The sequence below is a fragment of the Protopterus annectens genome, chromosome 14.part0 (genome assembly GCF_019279795.1).
Source record: "Protopterus annectens isolate FY-2018-M chromosome 14.part0, PAN1.0, whole genome shotgun sequence".
Taxonomy (NCBI): Eukaryota; Metazoa; Chordata; order Ceratodontiformes; family Protopteridae; genus Protopterus; species Protopterus annectens.
The window spans coordinates 1,034,193,582-1,034,212,213 of NC_056748.1; the positions used below are offsets into that span (position 1 = coordinate 1,034,193,582).

General features: G+C 42.4%; 1 protein-coding gene across 4 annotated transcripts in view; it reads left to right on the forward strand.

Annotated features, from left to right (window-relative positions):
* Nucleotides 1-18,632, forward strand: part of LOC122789409 (ecto-NOX disulfide-thiol exchanger 2-like) — a 3,915,450-nt gene that overhangs the window by 3,719,279 nt on the left and 177,539 nt on the right. For all 4 annotated transcript variants that reach the window (XM_044056835.1, XM_044056836.1, XM_044056837.1 and 1 more), the window contains one exon: nucleotides 2,393-2,577. In XM_044056835.1, coding sequence (XP_043912770.1) covers nucleotides 2,393-2,577 — 185 coding nt within the window. The remainder of the gene's footprint in view (nucleotides 1-2,392; nucleotides 2,578-18,632) is intronic.

An 18,632-nucleotide genomic window follows, 5' to 3' on the forward strand; every position in this document is an offset into this window, starting at 1 on the left:
GCATCCAGCAAACAGATGGAGGGATTGTGGGGAGAACGGACTTGACTGTTGAAGAGTGAAATTGAATCAAGAGAGTTGGTGACAGTTGACACCCAAACCCCATGTAGAAAAATGGGGTTGTTGATGATGACGATTTGCAGTAGTAGTAAATGTAACTCGCATTTTGTTCTCCATTTCACTTAGGCAGTCATTTCTGGATTTGTGCATTCTTGGAACAGCAATGGTGTTGTGTGTATCAGTTAAACCACGGGTTCCCAAAGTGTGAGCCGCAGCTTCCTCACAGGGGCGCCGTGAACTAATACCCTTCATTTTCTTTTGTTTTTTAATTTTCGCGCTGTTTGAGCTGACGTCATCACGTGCGCGATGACGTCATGGCTACCAGCCTGTCGGAATTGAGCAAGGAGCTCACGCATTTCTGGCTGGACCTGGCTGCTCAAATGCGAGCGGAAACAGCAACGAACATGCCAAAAGATCCATTACATTCTACTATGGTCCTGATGGTGGAAGGAGTAGATTATAGAGAGAGACGGAGAGGGAGTAAAACTTCCTTAGATCTGGAAGCAATATCCCTGATGAGGTGAAGTGAGAATCATTTATTTTAATGAGCATCCAGAACCATATCCTTTAAATCCTGAATCTGCTGGGTATAGAAAAGTGGTAGTAAATAAGCTGATAGTGCCTTACGTACTGTTCTGTGTTCCTAATCACATACGTGCAATAAACACACTGGTTACTAGTTTTGTCTTTGGTTTCATCTGCATGATGTTATTTAGTGTTGCTTTGTACTGCTCGTTCTACAGAATTTTATACTTTCACTATTTTAGTTTTTTTGAATAAGTATGTTTTGCTGTCTGTTATGTATGAGCATAACAATAATTTAAGTGTTTAATAGTTTATGTATGTACATTTTATATATATATATATATATATATATATATATATATGTATGTATATATATATATATATATATATATATATATATATATATATATATATATATATATCCATATATAATGTGTGTGTTAGCTGTCATTGCTCAACCCTGACTTGTTTTCCAAACTATCTTGTTTATTCTGGTGTTTTTGCTGTTGCATTCGTTTCTGCACGGTCAGTGTGTTTTTTTTTTCTCTGTTTAGTTATATATGGACTAAAAGATGTAAGGTTTCAAGTAAAGCTGCTGATGGATAAGGTTTCAAGTAAAGCTGCTGATGGATATGCCTACAAGTAATAGGCATTCTTTTTCATTACTTGCGAATGGAGAAAAAAAGACTCATCAGCCAGACTGTAATGCTGTGTGCTCTTTTACAACAGGAGTTCTATCTTTTCACTGCTGTATATTGGAAAGTAAGCACTTATCAAGAAAGTTATAGTGCTTCTTTATGACTGTCTCCTACTTCATATAGTAAAACATTCTTGTTTTAAAACATAACATCACCTGTAGGACGTAAAGTGAATAAAATGGATTTTTACTGCAGCCTCTCAGTTGGTGTATTTTTTCTCCCCTCCAGTTACCTGGTACCACCACTGCCCATTCATTTACCATCATTCGAATGAAGGCTATCTGAAGAGCAGCCATTATAGAGGCAGCCATGGGGGTGTTTCTGTTTTCAGTCCTGCCTCTGGTAGCTGATGTGGGCACCCACATCACAGTGGGAGCACTCCATGCTTTCCCACACATATGCCCCATGATGACTACTGTCACCAGCTTGGGATTGCCAATTCCAATTTCCCCAGATGTACAGTCCACTCTATCTGGACGGCTAACATCCTACCTCTGGCCTAGTATAAATGAGCTCCCACCCCCTCGTGCCTGTATGTTCCAGACCCTAAGCCACTTTTTAATCTCACTCCCTCTGGAGAGTAGTCAGAAGCTTCATCCCTGTCTTAAAGTTAATAAGGTTGTCATTAGGTTTGCTTACCTCTCAACCATCGTAGATCAGTGTTATGCTCTTAAGCAGAATGTACACTTTATTTTTGGTAATTGTCTTTTTTATTGTACTTTTGAGCTTTTCTCCACAGGTCTGCTAGTCCAGTCGGGCAGCCTTGTTAAACAAATGTCAAATAAATAAATTAAATTTGCACTTTGTGCGTGGGGGGGGCACCTTGGGAAAACCAGAATTCAGCAAGGGAGCCGAGAATCGAAAAGGTTTGGGAACCGCTGACTTAAACATTTCTAACAGATCTTAGTTTATTTTTAAGGTAACTAACTCAATGTTTTAATGACTGAAAAAAGTTGGGAAAAACATAATTCTTGGCAGATTGTTACATGTCAGTATTGCCAAGTCCTTACTACTGTAGAGAGAGTCTGAATGTCACTCTATCTGCAGTCATTCTTTGAGCTTCTTCCTACACAACAAAAATTAACTCTGCAAATGTCTTCTTTTTGCTGTAGCACTGACTTCCCAGGTGGAGGCCTTGAAGGAAGAGAATGACAGCTTACGGTGGCAACTGGATGCTTACAGAAATGAGGTTGAGTTATTAAAACAGGAGCAGGGTAAGACAAATCAAAGCGAAGAAGACACAGTCAGGGAACAGCAATTCAGACTATTACAACAGGCACTACAAGGCATGCAACAGGTAATGTCAAGTTCCTGAAGAAAGTTTTGATAGTGTTTATTTCTGATGAAACCAGGGAGGATTCAGTTTTATTTTATTCTGAGGAAAATGTTTTGAATATATTAGAACAGTTTGACATTTGCAGTTTAAATTTATTCAAATGTCTTGCTATGTTTTGCATCATTGTTTGTACATAATTGCTTTTTGTGTTTGTTTATTTTGGTCAGTTTTACACATTTCTGGCTTAAAATGTTCCTGTTACTCAAACCAGAGCAAGTGCGTCAATCGTACTAGTCTCCTCTATGTCATGGTCTCTCCTTATAGGTGTTTACTAGGCTAGCAATCACAAGGGCCTTTTTAAGTCTAGCCATGCATCCAAATCTCTGACAAGTTCTGATACCCTTGATAAGTGTAAGCAGGGGTTTGGGAGATGAACCATTTACAGGTTACCTGTGTCCATTAGAGCCAAACCAAGGAAGTATTTCCAGTTTCCCATCCAGTTGTCCAAGTTGCACTTTAATTGGGTTAGGGAGGGACTCTGCTTCACATGGATGGGAAGCATGTTCCACAAACATGCTAGTTCGTAGATTAGTACTATGCAAAGTGCCCTTGTGGGCCATTTTAAGCCTAGCCAATTACCCCATGTGAGAATCAAACCCTGCACCTTGTGGCTGTAAGGTAAACACCTTAACCATTATGTCACCCGCCCATTAGTCTCTGGAATACATACTTATCTCTCCAGCAGAACCTATTTATATCACAGGCAATGTTCAAGTCTTTAGAATGGGTAATTCTGGTGCTGTTTGTTTTGTGGATATGCAGGAGGAACATCATCAGAGTGGGGTCTGACAATGTTTTGCATGCCAGGCATAGATCTCCCCTCAAAAGCCTGTAGGAGACAGGATACAGAGATAGGGCCTTGAGGCAGTCGGCATAGTACATTTTACTTGCGCCCTGTATTATTTTAGTAAGGAACCTCTGTAGACATTCCAATTGTTGGATATGCCTGGTTAGGTACATACCAAAGGGGGCACTGTATTCAATGATAGGTCTGATGAATGCCGAATAAAGTAGAACAATGACTTCCTTGGACTTAGATGCCATACCTGTGTTTATAAGTTGCTCAATATAGAATGATTTCCTCACCACTGTAGACACATGATGGTCAAAGGCTAGATTACTATCTGTGTGTGTCCCTAAGTCCGACTACTGGGTCAGCAATAAGGGGTGTGTTGTCAATATGATAGTTACCAGGGATGGATGACTTCCCAAAGGATACTACTATGCATTTCTTGGCTTTTAGCTTTAGTCCATGGCTCTGACACCAGTTGTTTGTCTGTGTCAGCCCCTCCTGGAGAACATCTGTGTCAGTGTGAGATTCAATGACCGCTCCTAATTTGTAATCATCTGCAAATTTAGGCAGCCAGAGACCACTGACACTGGCCTTGACTTCTGAGAAGTAAATGCCAAAAAGGAGTGGTTCAAGGACTGATCCCTGAGGGACACCACTTGTGACTGGCCTCTTTGTAGCGGAAGACTCCCCAATTCTAACTTCCTGGGTCCTGTCTGTGAGCCAGTTGGCTATCCACCGGGTGACATATGGCTTTGTACCTAACCTCTTGAATTTGTCAACAATGCCTGAGGTGGGTATTGTGTCAAATGCCTTGGCCAGGTCAAGTTAGGCAATGTGAACAATTTTGCCTTCATCCAGTGCTTTGGTGACCTTCTCAAAGAAGTCCACTAGGTTGAGTAAGCATGATCTCCTCCTGACTGGGTTGGGTGTAGTGTCTGGAGGTTTATTATATCTCTGTTGATCATCTCCATAATTCCTGACTTGGCTTTACATGCAAGACTAGTGCGACTTATGGGTGTGGAGTTTCAAGGGTCTGTAGATGGCCCACCTTTCTGCAGAGGGATGACTGTTTCCTTTCTCCATTTATGAGGCATGAGACCTGTTTGGAGGCTACAGTTAAATAGTAATTCCAGGGGCCCTGATAGGTCATGTTTCATGCTATTTAGAAGGCATCTGGGGATATTATCTGGGCTCACTCATGCAATGTTCTTAGTCTTAGAGAGAGCATTAAGAACCTATTCGCTAGTGATAGTAGGCGGAGTTATATTTGATGATATTTCCTGGGGGAAGGTTGAGGGGGAGAGAGGAGCAACATCAGAGGTGAATTTGTCAGCCAGGAGGTTTGCTATGTCTTCTGGCTTATTATAGATGGCTCCATTTACAGTGAGCTCTACACACAATTGTGTATTATCTTTGAGGTTGCAGACATAACTAAAGAAAGCTTTGTGGTTGCCCTTGGCCTGGGAGGCCAAACTTACCTTAAATTTGGCTTTGGTAGACTTTATTTTTTCTCTGAGTTGTTTGTTTAGTTTGATGAGAGTACTTTTATCCTGCTGGGTGCTGCACCTCCTAATTTTTGCCATGATTTTTTCCTCCTGTTGTACAGCCTATTGATTTTGTGATTCCACCAGGGTGTCCTGCACTTCTTCCTGGTAGTTACAGCTGCCTCTATGCAGCTATTAACATGCTTGTACAGGGCTTCTGTGAACAGTTCTGCATAGGCAGTAGTGTTCTCAGGGTTTATGGGGGCTTGAAAATTTGCCAGGTTCTCACTTAATAGTATGAGATTAGTCTTAAAATAGTTCCTGAATATTCCAGGTTTAGCTGGGGGTCCAGGTTTTAATTTACTTCAAAGGACACCAATTTGTGGTCTGACCTTACCAGGGAAGGCATTACAGTAGGAGGTGTGAAGCACTCTCCCATATTAGTGAGGACCAGATCCAGTAAGGTTGCATCCCTGGTTGGTGTATTGATTATCTGGTCCAGGGAGTTTGTGTACACAAAATCCAGGAATCTGTGCATGTACGTTTGGTGTCATATAGGATTCCCAGTTAATAGTGGGGTAGTTAAAGTCATCCATGAATACGGTACTAGGTTGAATGGTTAGTATTTCTAAGAAGTTTAAATACATGGTATGGGTTTCCTGGGTCATAGAAGTGGACCTGTAGCTTGCAAGGAAGTGGTATTGGATTCTGCCTATGGTGATTTGAACATGGAGCAGCTCACATACATTGTCCCATTTGATCAGTCTTGAAGTATATTTATCTCGGATGTAAATAGAGACACTTGCACCTTTAGTTCCTCCTGTGGTAGAAAGGGACATTTTGTTAGAATATCAAGCTTATAGACTGGTATCTTCATCACTGATAGAGGCTGAATATCATATCTCCATATTTGTTGCATCTGGGAACCAGAATCCAAGTTTCTTGCACCGAGAAAACTGTTTTCTCCAAAACTCAGCATTTCAAGGTAATAGTTGTAATAATAATAGAGTATCCAAGGGATCTCTTGCTATGTCAAAAGTGTACGGCAAATGTTTGTATTTTTCTCTGTCTCAAATTGTCAAAGTGCCATTTTATTTAATCAGCAGTAATAAAATGTCACTCAAGGAATGTCTTGTCTATCAGTGCTGCTGTACCTGTATGGACCACTAGGAAACAATTTTAGTAGGCACAAACAGCACAGTGTGTACAAAGTCCACAGGCTGCTGTACTAGACAGGCCCTAGTGTTTCCTCTCGTATCTCCAGACATATGCATCGTAATCTCCCCTTACACCAGAACAGCTTCCAAATTCTCAGTGTCTTGCTGACTGCAGTGGAAGATGAGTACTGAGGGGCAGGCCTGGCAACATGTATTAGGCTTCACTTTTAATCACTTATCAGCAGTACAGGTCTACCACTGGGCTTCTTCCTTTTCTAAGAGGTTCTGTTTCTGCAGCATGTTTCCCTTAATCATGTCTTGGATTCACACACGCACCCCCCCTCAAAAAAAAAAAAAAACTCTGTCTTCCAAAATTGCATATTGTTATCTATATTTTTGTACTTTGCAAAATTGTCACCTTTAAAACTTCAAATAAAAAGAACCACTATTAAATGTTAGCAAAGAAAAAAGAATTTTTAGTTAAAATCATAAAACTGAAAATGGATACTCTTATCAGTGTTAGCAACTGTGACTACTTCAAACTATAATGACATCAAAGTGAATGAGCCACTGAACTTCCCCTGCATGTTTAACAACAGCTTTGAGAGACCGACAAGCCTGTAGTCATACAAAAACTTAACTGTTTAAAATTGATGACCACAGAAAGAAGTTAAATAATATAAGTTAATATTTTCATTTTCTCAGTTTTAAAACGCACAAAATTTCACATTTGGAGGGACTGAAGCACTGAGTGCTGTTTAACAGATTTAATACTCTTTGTAATCCAGCAGAGATTTTCAGTCTCATCACAAATGTTAGGCTAAAATATAAAGCAACAAAAACTAAAATGGTTAAAAGTAGTACACATCAGAGAATCATTTATCAAAGCATTATTCTGTTTGTTTTTCCCCTTACACAGTAAAAGTGTTTGTAAATAACCCCTTAAACTAGATGTTATTAGAGACCTTGGGCACATTTGTGGACAGTGAACTGTCATTTGACCACTGATGTATCAATTACTATAAGGAAATCTTTTTATCTATCCAGTTAATTACTAAAGGCAATACCTCCATGTCAAAAGTAGTAATTATCCCTCCATATTCTTCTTCCATCAGGTCAATATTTTAATAAAATGCCCAAACATGTTAGCCAGATCGAAAAAGTTTAGTATAGCGTCACAGAGAAAAGCTCAATTTTGAGCTGTTTAAGTTACACAGAGCAACTAAAAGCACGTATCAGTGTACTATATCTTTTACAGACTTCTGTAAGGGATTTGCCAACTGGCCTACAAGGCAGCAAGTGACTGTGTTCTGCTTCATCTCTTACATGTTCAAAACACTGGTAGCACCACAATTAAGGGACCTAGAACTACATTGTAAAATAAAACTTGCTGGTGAGCTTGATACCTCTTCCAGAGATTCCAAACCTATGGAATAAGCTTTCTCTCTGTATCAAAGAATTATTCCCCTAACTCTTCAAAAATAATCTTAATGAATGATAGGGAATCCATAAAGTCACACTGATCTCACCTCTCTTGTCTTTTATGGATTGGGGGAGCAAGTAGTATGAGCTTCATTGGCCAAGCTGCAAAACAGCTACTGGACCCAACTGTCTAGCATTTATGTTTGAACCTATAATATGAACTCTCTATTCACCCCATGTAAAAGGCAGTCCAGACAGAAGCAAACACCATTCTAAAAGTTACAGTTAAAATACCTAGAAAATCCATAACTTCTTTTTAATGTTTATTCTTTATCAATTGTATGCCATTTAGGTTTGGTTAAAATATCTTTTTTTCACTTACAAAATGCAATTATGTTTCATTCCAGGGTTGGTTTGTCTTGCATTACTTTTTAAGCATATTTTACATTTCATCAAAATTAAAGTAACCTATCATTTTATTCGCCTATTTTTCTACACTACTTTTCCTAGTGAGGGCCATAGTGATAGAAGAATTAATTATCCCAGGCAACAGTCTCCAACTTATCCTGTGGGACCTCCAGACATTTTTTTAAACAGTTTGTTAACCTGACTTGTCCTCAGGACAATTAGCCTCTTTTCAGGGAGACCTGAAGTGGTATTCATATGGAGTAATGGAAACTTTGTCAGTGCACTGGGGAACTTTCCCTGCTCATTGGTTGTACGTGTAGGTCTCCTATTCCTAATGCAGTAGCGGCTGGGAAGAGAAGAGCGAGTAACAATTGGCAGGATGTGCATGATAGAGAACTTGACAAATAAGACTATGCTAGTGGAGTTATTGGTTCATATTTGCTTGCAGAAAATGAGGCAGAATGTGTTGTATGGGTAGTTACAGAAAGAAAAGAGATGGATATTACAATTCTTTGGTCAGAAGAGTTGTGCAATGGAGTACTACAGGAAATGTTTCAACATTGAGAGCTGGAGGAAGGGAAAGAGGCTTCCTGGAATAAATGGATAAAATTCAAGGTTTAATGGGAGCTGGAGAGATGAGGGCACAAAAAGCAAAGGTGATTCCCAAGAGAACATATGCAAGTGTGGCAGTGAAAACATTGAAAATGGAAGAGAATAAAAGAAGGAAAGAAACAAAAAAAGAAGTACACATGTAAGAGTACAATCAGAAATGGAGAGGGTGTTTGAAAGATATGATATATGAGAGAATTTAATTGAGTCTTTAGGGACAAGAGCATCACTTGTGACAGCATTTAGTTTGCAGAAGCGAGAGAGAGAGACATTTTGTAACATTATTTTTGAGACTGGGGAAGGGATGGAAAAGTTTTTGAAAAATGGAAGTAGAGAAAACTTTTTCCATGGAATAACGTTGCATCTATTGCACATAAATATGGATTTACAAAGGAAAGTGACTGTGCAATTTAGGACTGATGTGGGAAAAAGAGGTGTAAGATTATTTAAAGACTGTATGCTAAAGTGTTCATGAGACTATCACAAATTAGAGATAAATAGAGAGGCATGGCCTGTGGGAATAAGAATATGTTGGGACTTGAAATGGTAAAATTCTGTGCATCCTCACTGCTATTAATTGGGAGTTTTTTTGAGATTCTGTGGTCAACTGAAGACATGTTCTTTTTTTTCCCCCTGTGGAGCAGAAGGGCATTTGATCGGCCAGTGTAATAACAGATCATGTTTACAATGTGGAGAAAATGGCCACATGGCTAAAAACTGTGTTGCAAACTGTTGCAGGTATATTTTTGAATGTATTATTGGGGGTAAAAGGAAGAAATGTAATAGAAAAAGACAGATCAAAGTGAAAATGAAAGAAAATTTTACTGAAAATGTGTTTGATACTGAGGAAGAGGACACATTTGAAGAAAGTAATGAAAGGGAAAAGCAGGAAGAGTAAGGGAAAATGAAGTGCAAAAGGTATCTACTCCATTATTAAAAAGTAAGTATAAAAATTGTGAAGTGAGGAGAGTGATTAAGGGGACGATATAAGGTGGCAGCAAATTAAAGGAAGAAATTTGACTACGAAAAGAGTGAGCGATAGAAAAAGAAAGCTCAAAGAGAAAACTTTAAAAGAAAGAAAGGGCATATTGTTTAGGATTAGTGTCCATTAATGTAAATAGTTTAATAAGTGATGTAAGAAGATTTATGATGATCAGTAGTGTAAGAAATGAGAAACAGATGTCTGTTTTATAGATCTAAGATTTGTAAAGAAAATTATGAAAAAATTGGGACAACGAGGAAGCAAAATTGTGTGGAATTTGGAGGTAGAAAGATGACAGGGTGTTGCAGGTTTATGCATGTCATATTATGTAATGGTATTACATTATGTGATTAGTAAAGTAGGATGTGTATCTGTGCTTGATGTTAAAAATGTATTTTGGGAAGACGTATAGTATGTGCACATATAGATGTCAAGGAAAGGGAAAAATTATTTGAGCAAATTTAAACTTTATGTAATAAGTATAAGTGGGAGAAATGAGGATAGGAAAAGAAAGGATTATATAATGCTCTAAGATACTTTAGAGGAGGAAGAATTTACAGGTCATGAATGAATACGGGCAAGAATAGGGGTATATAAAAATTTAATTTGACGAGTTAAAGGATGTAAAACATTGACTGGATTGCATATTTCCATATTACAGAAGAATGTGAGAGGGATGCAACAAAAGTTGAGGAAAAGACAAGAAAATTAAAGTTATGAACGCATTATAACTATCCCTCTGTGTTGTCTGTTTTTATTCTCCCTCAATTGATGGGTCTCAGATCTGACCTCATATCCAGCTTGGCCATGTTTGCTAGACTCTCGGATTCAACTCTCAAGCTCCCCCTTTACCCATAATTCCCTGGTCACCCTGCAGTAACCTCTGGCTATGACAAAAGGAAGGCTAATAATAAAGACCAGGGCTAAAACCTGGAACTGGGGTTCTATAACAACCATAAAGTCAATCCAGGAGTTAAAGGGAAGGGGAAAGGCGGGTGGGAAGTAGAGGAAGAATGAAAATGGTCAACACAGATGCATTGTTATGGTAAGTGCATAATGTTACTATCTGATGTCCTTTTCAATCATTGCTCAAGTGATGGGACAGAGTCCCCAGCTATGAGGCAGTGGGTGGCCCTCATGGAAGGATATTCTGAAGTACTGCTGAACTAAAGGGAGCCCTACTTCTGGACGTCAAGTACAATTTGTAATGTGCAATAACATTTTGAGCATTAGACCAAGTTTCTGTGACACAAATATCAACAGACGTTAGGCCAAGTTGCTGTGGCACAAATGTCATCAATAAATGTTCTTGACCAGAAGGCAGATGATGTAGCCATGGCTCTGGTGGAGTGTGCCTTAGGGTGTCTTGGCAAGGACTAACCTTATTGACTGTAAACAGTGGATATGCAATCTGTAAGCCAACTGGCTAAGGTGACTTTAGAAACTGGTTTACCCAATTTATTAGGGAAGAATGAGGCAAACAATTGATCCGTATTTCCAAAATCCTTTGTTTTATAGTGATAAAAAAGAAGCTGTCTATGTGGATCCAAGAGATGAAGCATGTATTCACCTTTATTAGCAAAACTGGGAAAGAAAACAGGCAAATTAATGGTTTGGTTAATATTTGCTTCTGAGGCTACTTTATACAGGAAGGATGGATAGGTTCATAAGGTAACTATCTTTGTGGAAGATCAAAACAGGTGATTTGGAAGAGAGAGCCTGGAGCTCAGATACTCGTCTAGTAGATGAAATGGCCACAAGAAAAGTAGCTTTCCACAATAAAATTTTTAAGTCAGATCTGTCTGAAGGTTGAAAGGGACTCTGAGTCAAGACCTGCAGCATGATTGTTAAATCCCAGGGTAGTGTAGTATTCTTCACTGAGGACCTAAGCAAAAAGGAACCTTTAAGGAAGGCCTTACACAATTTTGATAATGCTAAAGAGGATGCATTTTCCCCTGAATGAAAATTAGATATCACTAACTGCACTTTAATAGCAGAGAAAAAAAAGTAGTTATGTACTCACCATAACGTTCCATCTGAGTAGTTGCTCATTTGTCTTCAACCTGTGGGTTCCTGGATCCATATCAGATCTGACTCTGCCACATATCCAGCATCTGATCCAAGCTCAAAGCCCCTCTCCTTACCCATAATGTTCCTGTCTCCTTCCTTCCTTCAGATCCAGTTTGCTGCCCAATCCAGTACCATCATCCAACCAAACAGCTACTTGTCCATACAAGAAACCAACAACAAGGAAAAGAGGCACCCTACAGTGACCACCTCCATAACAGAGGCACCAACAGTTTATACAAGGCCGGGGGAAGGAGGGAGGGATGGTTGAGAACAACTACTCAGATGGAATGTTATGGTGAGTACATAACTTTATCTGAAGTAGTTGTCTTCATTTGATCTTCAACCTGTGGGACAGAGTCCCCCGCTACGAGACACCTGGGAGGCCTCATGGAAGAATATTCTGGAGCATGGCAGAGACAAAGGATACCCTGTTCCTGGATACAATGTCAAATTTGTAATGCGAGATGAAGGTATGGGATAAGGACCAAGTGGCTGCAGAACAAATATCATCTAATGAGACACTGGACCAGAAAGCTGCTGACGTGGCCGTAGACCTAGTGGAATGCACTTTCACCTGACTTGGCGGGGAAATCCCGTAGCTGAATACGCCCAAATGATACATTGAAAAATCCAACGGGCAATGGTAACTTTAGAGATTGGTTTCCTTAAAAAGGGTTTAGAGTAAGAAATGAAAAGTTGGTCAGATTTACGAAAGTTTTTTGTCCTGTGCAAGTAGAAACATAACTGTCTGTGCATGTCTAGTAAATGCAAATTGTATTCTCCCTTGTTTTGAAAATTTGGAAAGAAGACCGGGGCGTTGATTACCTGATTAATGTTGGCCTATGAAGCTACTTTAAGTAGAAAGGATGGATTAGTATGCAAAGACACCCTTGTCCTTATGAAAAATCATATAAGGGGCTTTGATTGCTAGAGCTTGAAGTTCCAAAACTCTTCTGGCGGAAGTAATTGCAACCAGAAAGGCAGTCTTCCAGGATAGAAATTGCATATCTACTGAAGCTGCAGATTCAAAAGGAGGTGAGGCTAAGGCTTGAAGTACTAGGGTAAGATCACATAGTAGCGTTGGGGTCCTTTACCGGGGGTTGAAGAAGAATAGTACCTTTGAGGAAGGGCTTACAAAGCTTTGAAGATGGTAAGGAAGCCATATTATCCCCCACATAATTATAAATTGCCGCAAGTTGAACTTTGACTGTAGAAAAACTGGCATCTTGTTGAAAAATTCCAGATAAAAATCCCAGCACCGCAGAAACTGGAGCCGTGAAAGGATCTAATGCATGCTGAGAGGCTCAGATAGAAAAACATTTCCATTTGCATGAGTACACTTTTCTGGTGGAAGACTTATGAGCTGCCACTAGAATTTGTTTGATGGGAGAGGATAATCCAGGAGTCCTGACTCTCATGGGAACTGGAACAGCCAAGCGATGAGCTTTAGACTGTCCAGGTCTGGATGGGGAATCCCTGAGGGATGATAAATGAGACCTGGAACTGGATCCAACATCCATGGTGGACACCAGATAAGACATCAGAGAAGGAAACCAGACTTGGCAAGGCCAGAATGGGGCAATGAGGATAACTAAGCTCTCCAGCCTGCGAGCTTTCTGAAGAAATTTTGATATTAAGGGAAGAGGAGGATAAACTATAGAAGATCGGGGAAGGGGGGCAAGCATGAATCAGAGTATCTCTGGGGGCTTCCCCCTGAGGGAGATTCAGCACGAAGAACTCACTGCATTTCACATTGGAAGGAAAGGCGAATAGATTGCAGCAAGACTGACCCCCACTTGTGAAAGATCTGTTCCACTACTGAAGGATTTGGAGACCACTCGTGAAACATAAGAATAGATCTGCTGAGCCTGTCCGCTAGAATGTTGGTCCTCCCTGGAATGTGCATTGCCACCAGAAAATGGCCAGTGGAGATCGCCCATTCCCATACTCTCATGGCCTCGCAATATAGGGGATATGATCTGGTCCCCCCCACCATTTGTTGATTTACCAGGCCACCAACATATTGTCCGTCTGGATAGCAATCGTTCCTGAAGGAAGATAGGCATGGAGAGCCTGCAACACTTGAAGCACTGCCCTCATCTCCAGGACATTGATATGCAGATTGGTCTCATAGGGGGACCATGTGCCTTGAACCATCCTTCCCGAGCAGTGCCTCCCCCCCAGTTGGGAGGAGTCCATAGTCACCATAACCATGGAAAGTGGTGGGAGAAAAGGATGTCCTCGAACCAGGTCCAAGGAAAGAATCCCTGCGAACTCAAGAGATTCAGACAGGGTGAGTCAACAGAAGATCTAACAGGGACCATTATACTGAAAATGTCAACTGAAGGATCCGCATGTGAAGCTACGCCAAGGGCAAGAGATTGATCATGGCTGCCATAGACCCCATTGCCCTTAATACTATTTCTGCTGTCGGCGACTGAGTTTGAAGAATGCAAAGCACATGTAGCGTATTCTGTCTGGAGTAAGAAACACTCTGGTTTGAACTGTGTTTAATAGTGCCCCAATGAAGTCTAATGTTTGGACAGGGGTCCAAGATAATTTGTTGAGACTGATGGTAATGCCTAACCTCTGGGCTAGAAAAAGAAAGGAATCCCTCGCTTTGCAAAGTTGATGCCTGGAAGGAGCCAGTCATCCAGGTAGGGAATACCTGAATGCCCTGGAGTCTCAGGTGAGCCGCTACTACTGACATCACTTTGGTAAACACCCTGGGGGCTGTGGTGAGACCAAAGGGGAGCGCACTGAACTGATAATGATTGGCACCTAGCTGGAAGTAGAGAAACCTCAGAGAGCATCTATCTATCTTGATATGACAGTACTTATCCTGGAGATCGATCAAGCACATCCATCGTTCTCCTGCAGGAAGGGCAGGATAGATTGATGGATGACCATGTGGAATTTCACCTTGAACACAGGTTCAAGGTGGATAGATCCAAAATGGGTCTTAGGTTCCCTTTTTTCTTTGGCACCAAAAAGAACCTCGAATAAATACCTGATCTGGTGTGGTGTAGGTGGACGGGTTGGATGACTTGCTTTCTTAGCAGCTTTGCGATTTCCAGTGCTGCATCCTCCCTGTGCATGGGTGGAATGTCCAGGAGGTGTTTGGGCGGTTAAGATGGCTTGAGGAAGGGGATTGAATAGCCTCTGGATATAATTTGTAACACCCGATGATCTTTTGTTATGGACTCCCACTCTGTTAGGTGCAGTAAAAGACAGTCCCTGACTGCCTCCAGAGACTAGCAGTCGGGCAACCCTTCAGGGTTGCTGAGCGGGTCTGATCAAGAAAGGTTTTCGAGACCCCCTCTGCCTCTAGGGTGACATCTATCAAATACCCCTCTGCCCCTGGGGGAAGGTGAGTCCTGAGTGTCTCAGGGAAAATTCTGAGATTTCTGAAACCACATCTTGGTCCCTCGCTGATTCCTAGAGAAGAATCATTGAGGGGCCAAGAAGTGGATCCTGACGGCAGACAGTCTTCCCATCCTTCTCACTCTGAAGTAAAGTCTCACATACCGACTTCCCAAACAGGGAAGAACCATTGTATGGGGCATTGGTAAATGACATCTTGAAAGGTTATGAAAATCAACAGAGCCAGAGTAAGGCGTGTCGCCTGATGGCAATTCCTGTACCAGCTGTCCTAGCGGCTCCTTCGGTTTCATGGAAGAGGAGGCACATAGAGGTGTTTGCAATTGATTTTAGAGTAGCCATATGAGCATAGAAAATCTTCTTGTCCTCAGCCATGGACTCCGGGGTCGACTTGGCGATCTCCTTAACTAGGTCTCGTTGCAGATGAATCACATGTTCCATGTAATTCAGCGCCTGAACAGAGAAGGTCACTGAAGTGTACACCCGCTTCCCAAAATGGTCCATCGTCCTTGACTCTCGGTCAGGAGGGTGGACCAGAGAGCTCTTCTGAGTGAGCTCCTTCCTACTGGCAGCTGCCACCACCATGGCATCAACGGGGGACCCCTTATTCCAATATAATTTATCTGATGGGGGCTCAAGATCTTATCTGGACGTTTGGGAATAGGCTCCACTGTGTCCGGTTCCTTCCATGCCTGAGATGTAATGAGATCCACTAAAGGATCTGTGGGAGGGGACTCCGAGGAAATAGAGGGTCCTGCAACAAATGCCTTGAGGAACACCAATTCGTCCAAGGTAGGTTTTTGGGCAGACTACCCCCTCGCTGGTGAAGGAGTTCCATGATGTTTCTGACAGAGACATCCTTAGGGGATGACCAGAGGGAACCTTCCCCTTCCTGCAAATTGGTGTCTTCAGTGAGAGACTCTAGCGGAGACTCTTAAGTGCCTCCTTTTGCATGTACGTTTGTGAGGGATCTCCTCAGTGAGGATTTCTGGGAGGACTCGCCTTCTTGCTGTTCCCAAGCTGTAGCTTCCTGAAGCAAAGTGGTGGCAGGCTGTCCCTGAGATGGCAGAATGGCTGGAACTGCACCAGAAACACAGGGAGTCAGGGTGGATATCGAAGACAAGATGGTCAAGCGTCTCAAAGAAATCGAGAGGACCCTCTCCACCACATCAAAAGCCGAATGGGAATGGACATCCTGAGAAAGGACAAAAGGAGCCGTCACTCTCTGATCTGATGGGGGAGTCAGAGTCAAATCTCCAGGTGAGATACCAAGGGGAAGGCTGAGCTCCGACACACTCAGAGCCAACACCAACTCCTCAAATCTGACTCCAAGGCTACGACTCCGAGAGCTTATCAGATCTGACCTGCTCAAGGTCATAGCCGGCATTGAGGTATAGTGTACCATCAGTGCCGGCCCCCCGACTCTGGAGGGAGAGGGCCAGGCAAGACTCCCATCTATATCTGGGTGCAAATGAACTTCCACATCATCCTATCCATCTCTGCTTCACTGAGGCTCCAGGTAGAGCGGGAGGAAGAGGCGAGTGACACTGGCCTGGAGGGGTGGTGAGGAGAAGCCTGAGCTGGCAACCAGATCCAGGGCTCCTCCGGCTCTGGAGAAAACCAAGCGGAACAGATCCAGGGTGACTCCAGTCTCAGAGCCGACCTAACCTTAGGCGGCAGGCCAGCCGAAGCCAAGCGATCTGGGGATCGCTTCTTTGGCCTATCCCTTTTTGAAGATTTGTCTCCATCCCCAGGCTTTTTGGTGGGTGTTTGAATACCAGAGGCCGAGGAGGAGGCAGGGACTTGAGTCCCCGAAGAGGGAAGAAGGCCCATAAGGATGAGTTTGTCCCTCCTGTCCTTAAGTGCCCGGGGATTAAACCCAGCACAGATGGAACAGGAGATTTTGAGTTGGGCTGCCTCAAGGCACAGTACACACAGAGTGTGGCCATCGGCTGGGGAGAGCCTATGGCCACACTCTGTACATTTTCTGAAGCCAGGTTTGGGAGTATTAGACACATCCCAACCTCAGGCTTAGCACACTCACAGTCACACAGACCACACATGCAAGACGAAAGAGAGAGAGAGAGAGTTTTTTTTTTTAACCAACGGAAACGTGCAGGGGATGTAGAGGGTAGAGAAAGGCAGGTAGAGAGAAAAAACAAAAGATTTACACCAAAACAGCACTTACCACAAACGTTTATCTCAAAGAGCTCTGATCACGATGTGGACATCTAGCGTGGCAAACGAGATCTGAAGGGAAGAAGGAGACAAAAGCATTATGGGTAAGGGGAGGAGAGTTGAGCTTGGATCAGATGCTCGATATACAGCCGAGTTGGATCTGATACAGATCCGGGAACCCACAGGTTGAAGACCAAATGAAGACAACTACTTCAGGTCAAAAGTTAGAAACTCCAGAACAGCTGGAATGGGGGTAGTGACAGGGTCTAATTTTCTCTGTAGTGCACAGAGAATCTCTTCCACTTACTTTTGTAGATTTTCCTGGTAGAGGCCTTCCGATATGATAGTAATATTTGTTGGACAAGGGAGGAAAGCCTGGTCTAACTATCAGTGGAACTGGAGAATCATGTGGTTAACTTGAGGCTTGTACTGTTTGGGTGATCCATCTCCATGGAATGAGAGAGGAGGTCTGGATTTTGGTCCAGTATCCAGGCTGGATATCGAAGGTGAAACCAAGGGAAAGGGAACCACACTTGACAAGGCCAAAAGGGAGCAATGTGGGACCAGAGGGTCAAACATGGACTAGAGCATCTCTCAGTGACTTCCCCATAGGGGGGATCAGGCAAAGAACGTGCTGCATTTGTTGTTGTGGGAAGAGGAAAATAGATTGCAGCACAGTTGACCCCATTGATAGAAAATTCTATTCGCCTCTGATTGAGAGAACTCTCATGATGCATCAGAATGCACCTGCTGAGTTTGCCCACTAGCATGCTGGATTTCCCCAGTGTGTGCGCTGCTATAAAAATGGGGTTGGAAGACATCATCCATTGCCACACACTCATTGCCTCTCAACAAAAAGGATAAGATTGGGTTCCCCCTGTTTATTCATGTACCAAACCACAGACATGTTTTTGGTTTGAATCGCAAATGTCCCAAGAGAGAGGGCATCTTGGAACCCCCTCCCTTCTCTAGGTCATTGGTATGCACACTGGCCTCTTCTGGGCCATAGGCCTTGGACCATTCTTCCCAAAAATTCCCCCACTCCCACCCCAATTGGAAAGCATCCATGGCTATAGTGACTACTGGGGGAGGAAAGACAAGAGGATGACTTGAGAAACCTCATCTGACTAAACCCACCAATACAGGTGGTCTTTGCAAACTTGTTTAACTAGTGACGACAAGGGGTGATGAAGAACTGACCACTGAACAGCTTATGTCCATTGAAGAATGCTCATATAAAAGCTGGCCATAGGAACCAAGTTTATGGCTGCTGCCCTTGACCCTAACATCTGAAGAATCAGTCTGGCTGGAGGAGATGGTTGTGAAATGACATGTTCCACTTGACACCTGATGGTACATGTTCTGCGGAAGGGAGGCTATCTGACCTATTGTATCCAAATGAGCACCTATGAACTCCAGGCTCTGAACAGGTTGAAGATATGACTTGCAAAGGTTGATTGTGATACCTAGGGATTGACATAACTGGAGCAAGTAGTCCCTGGATGTCTGTAGGAGATGCCTGGTTGGGGCAG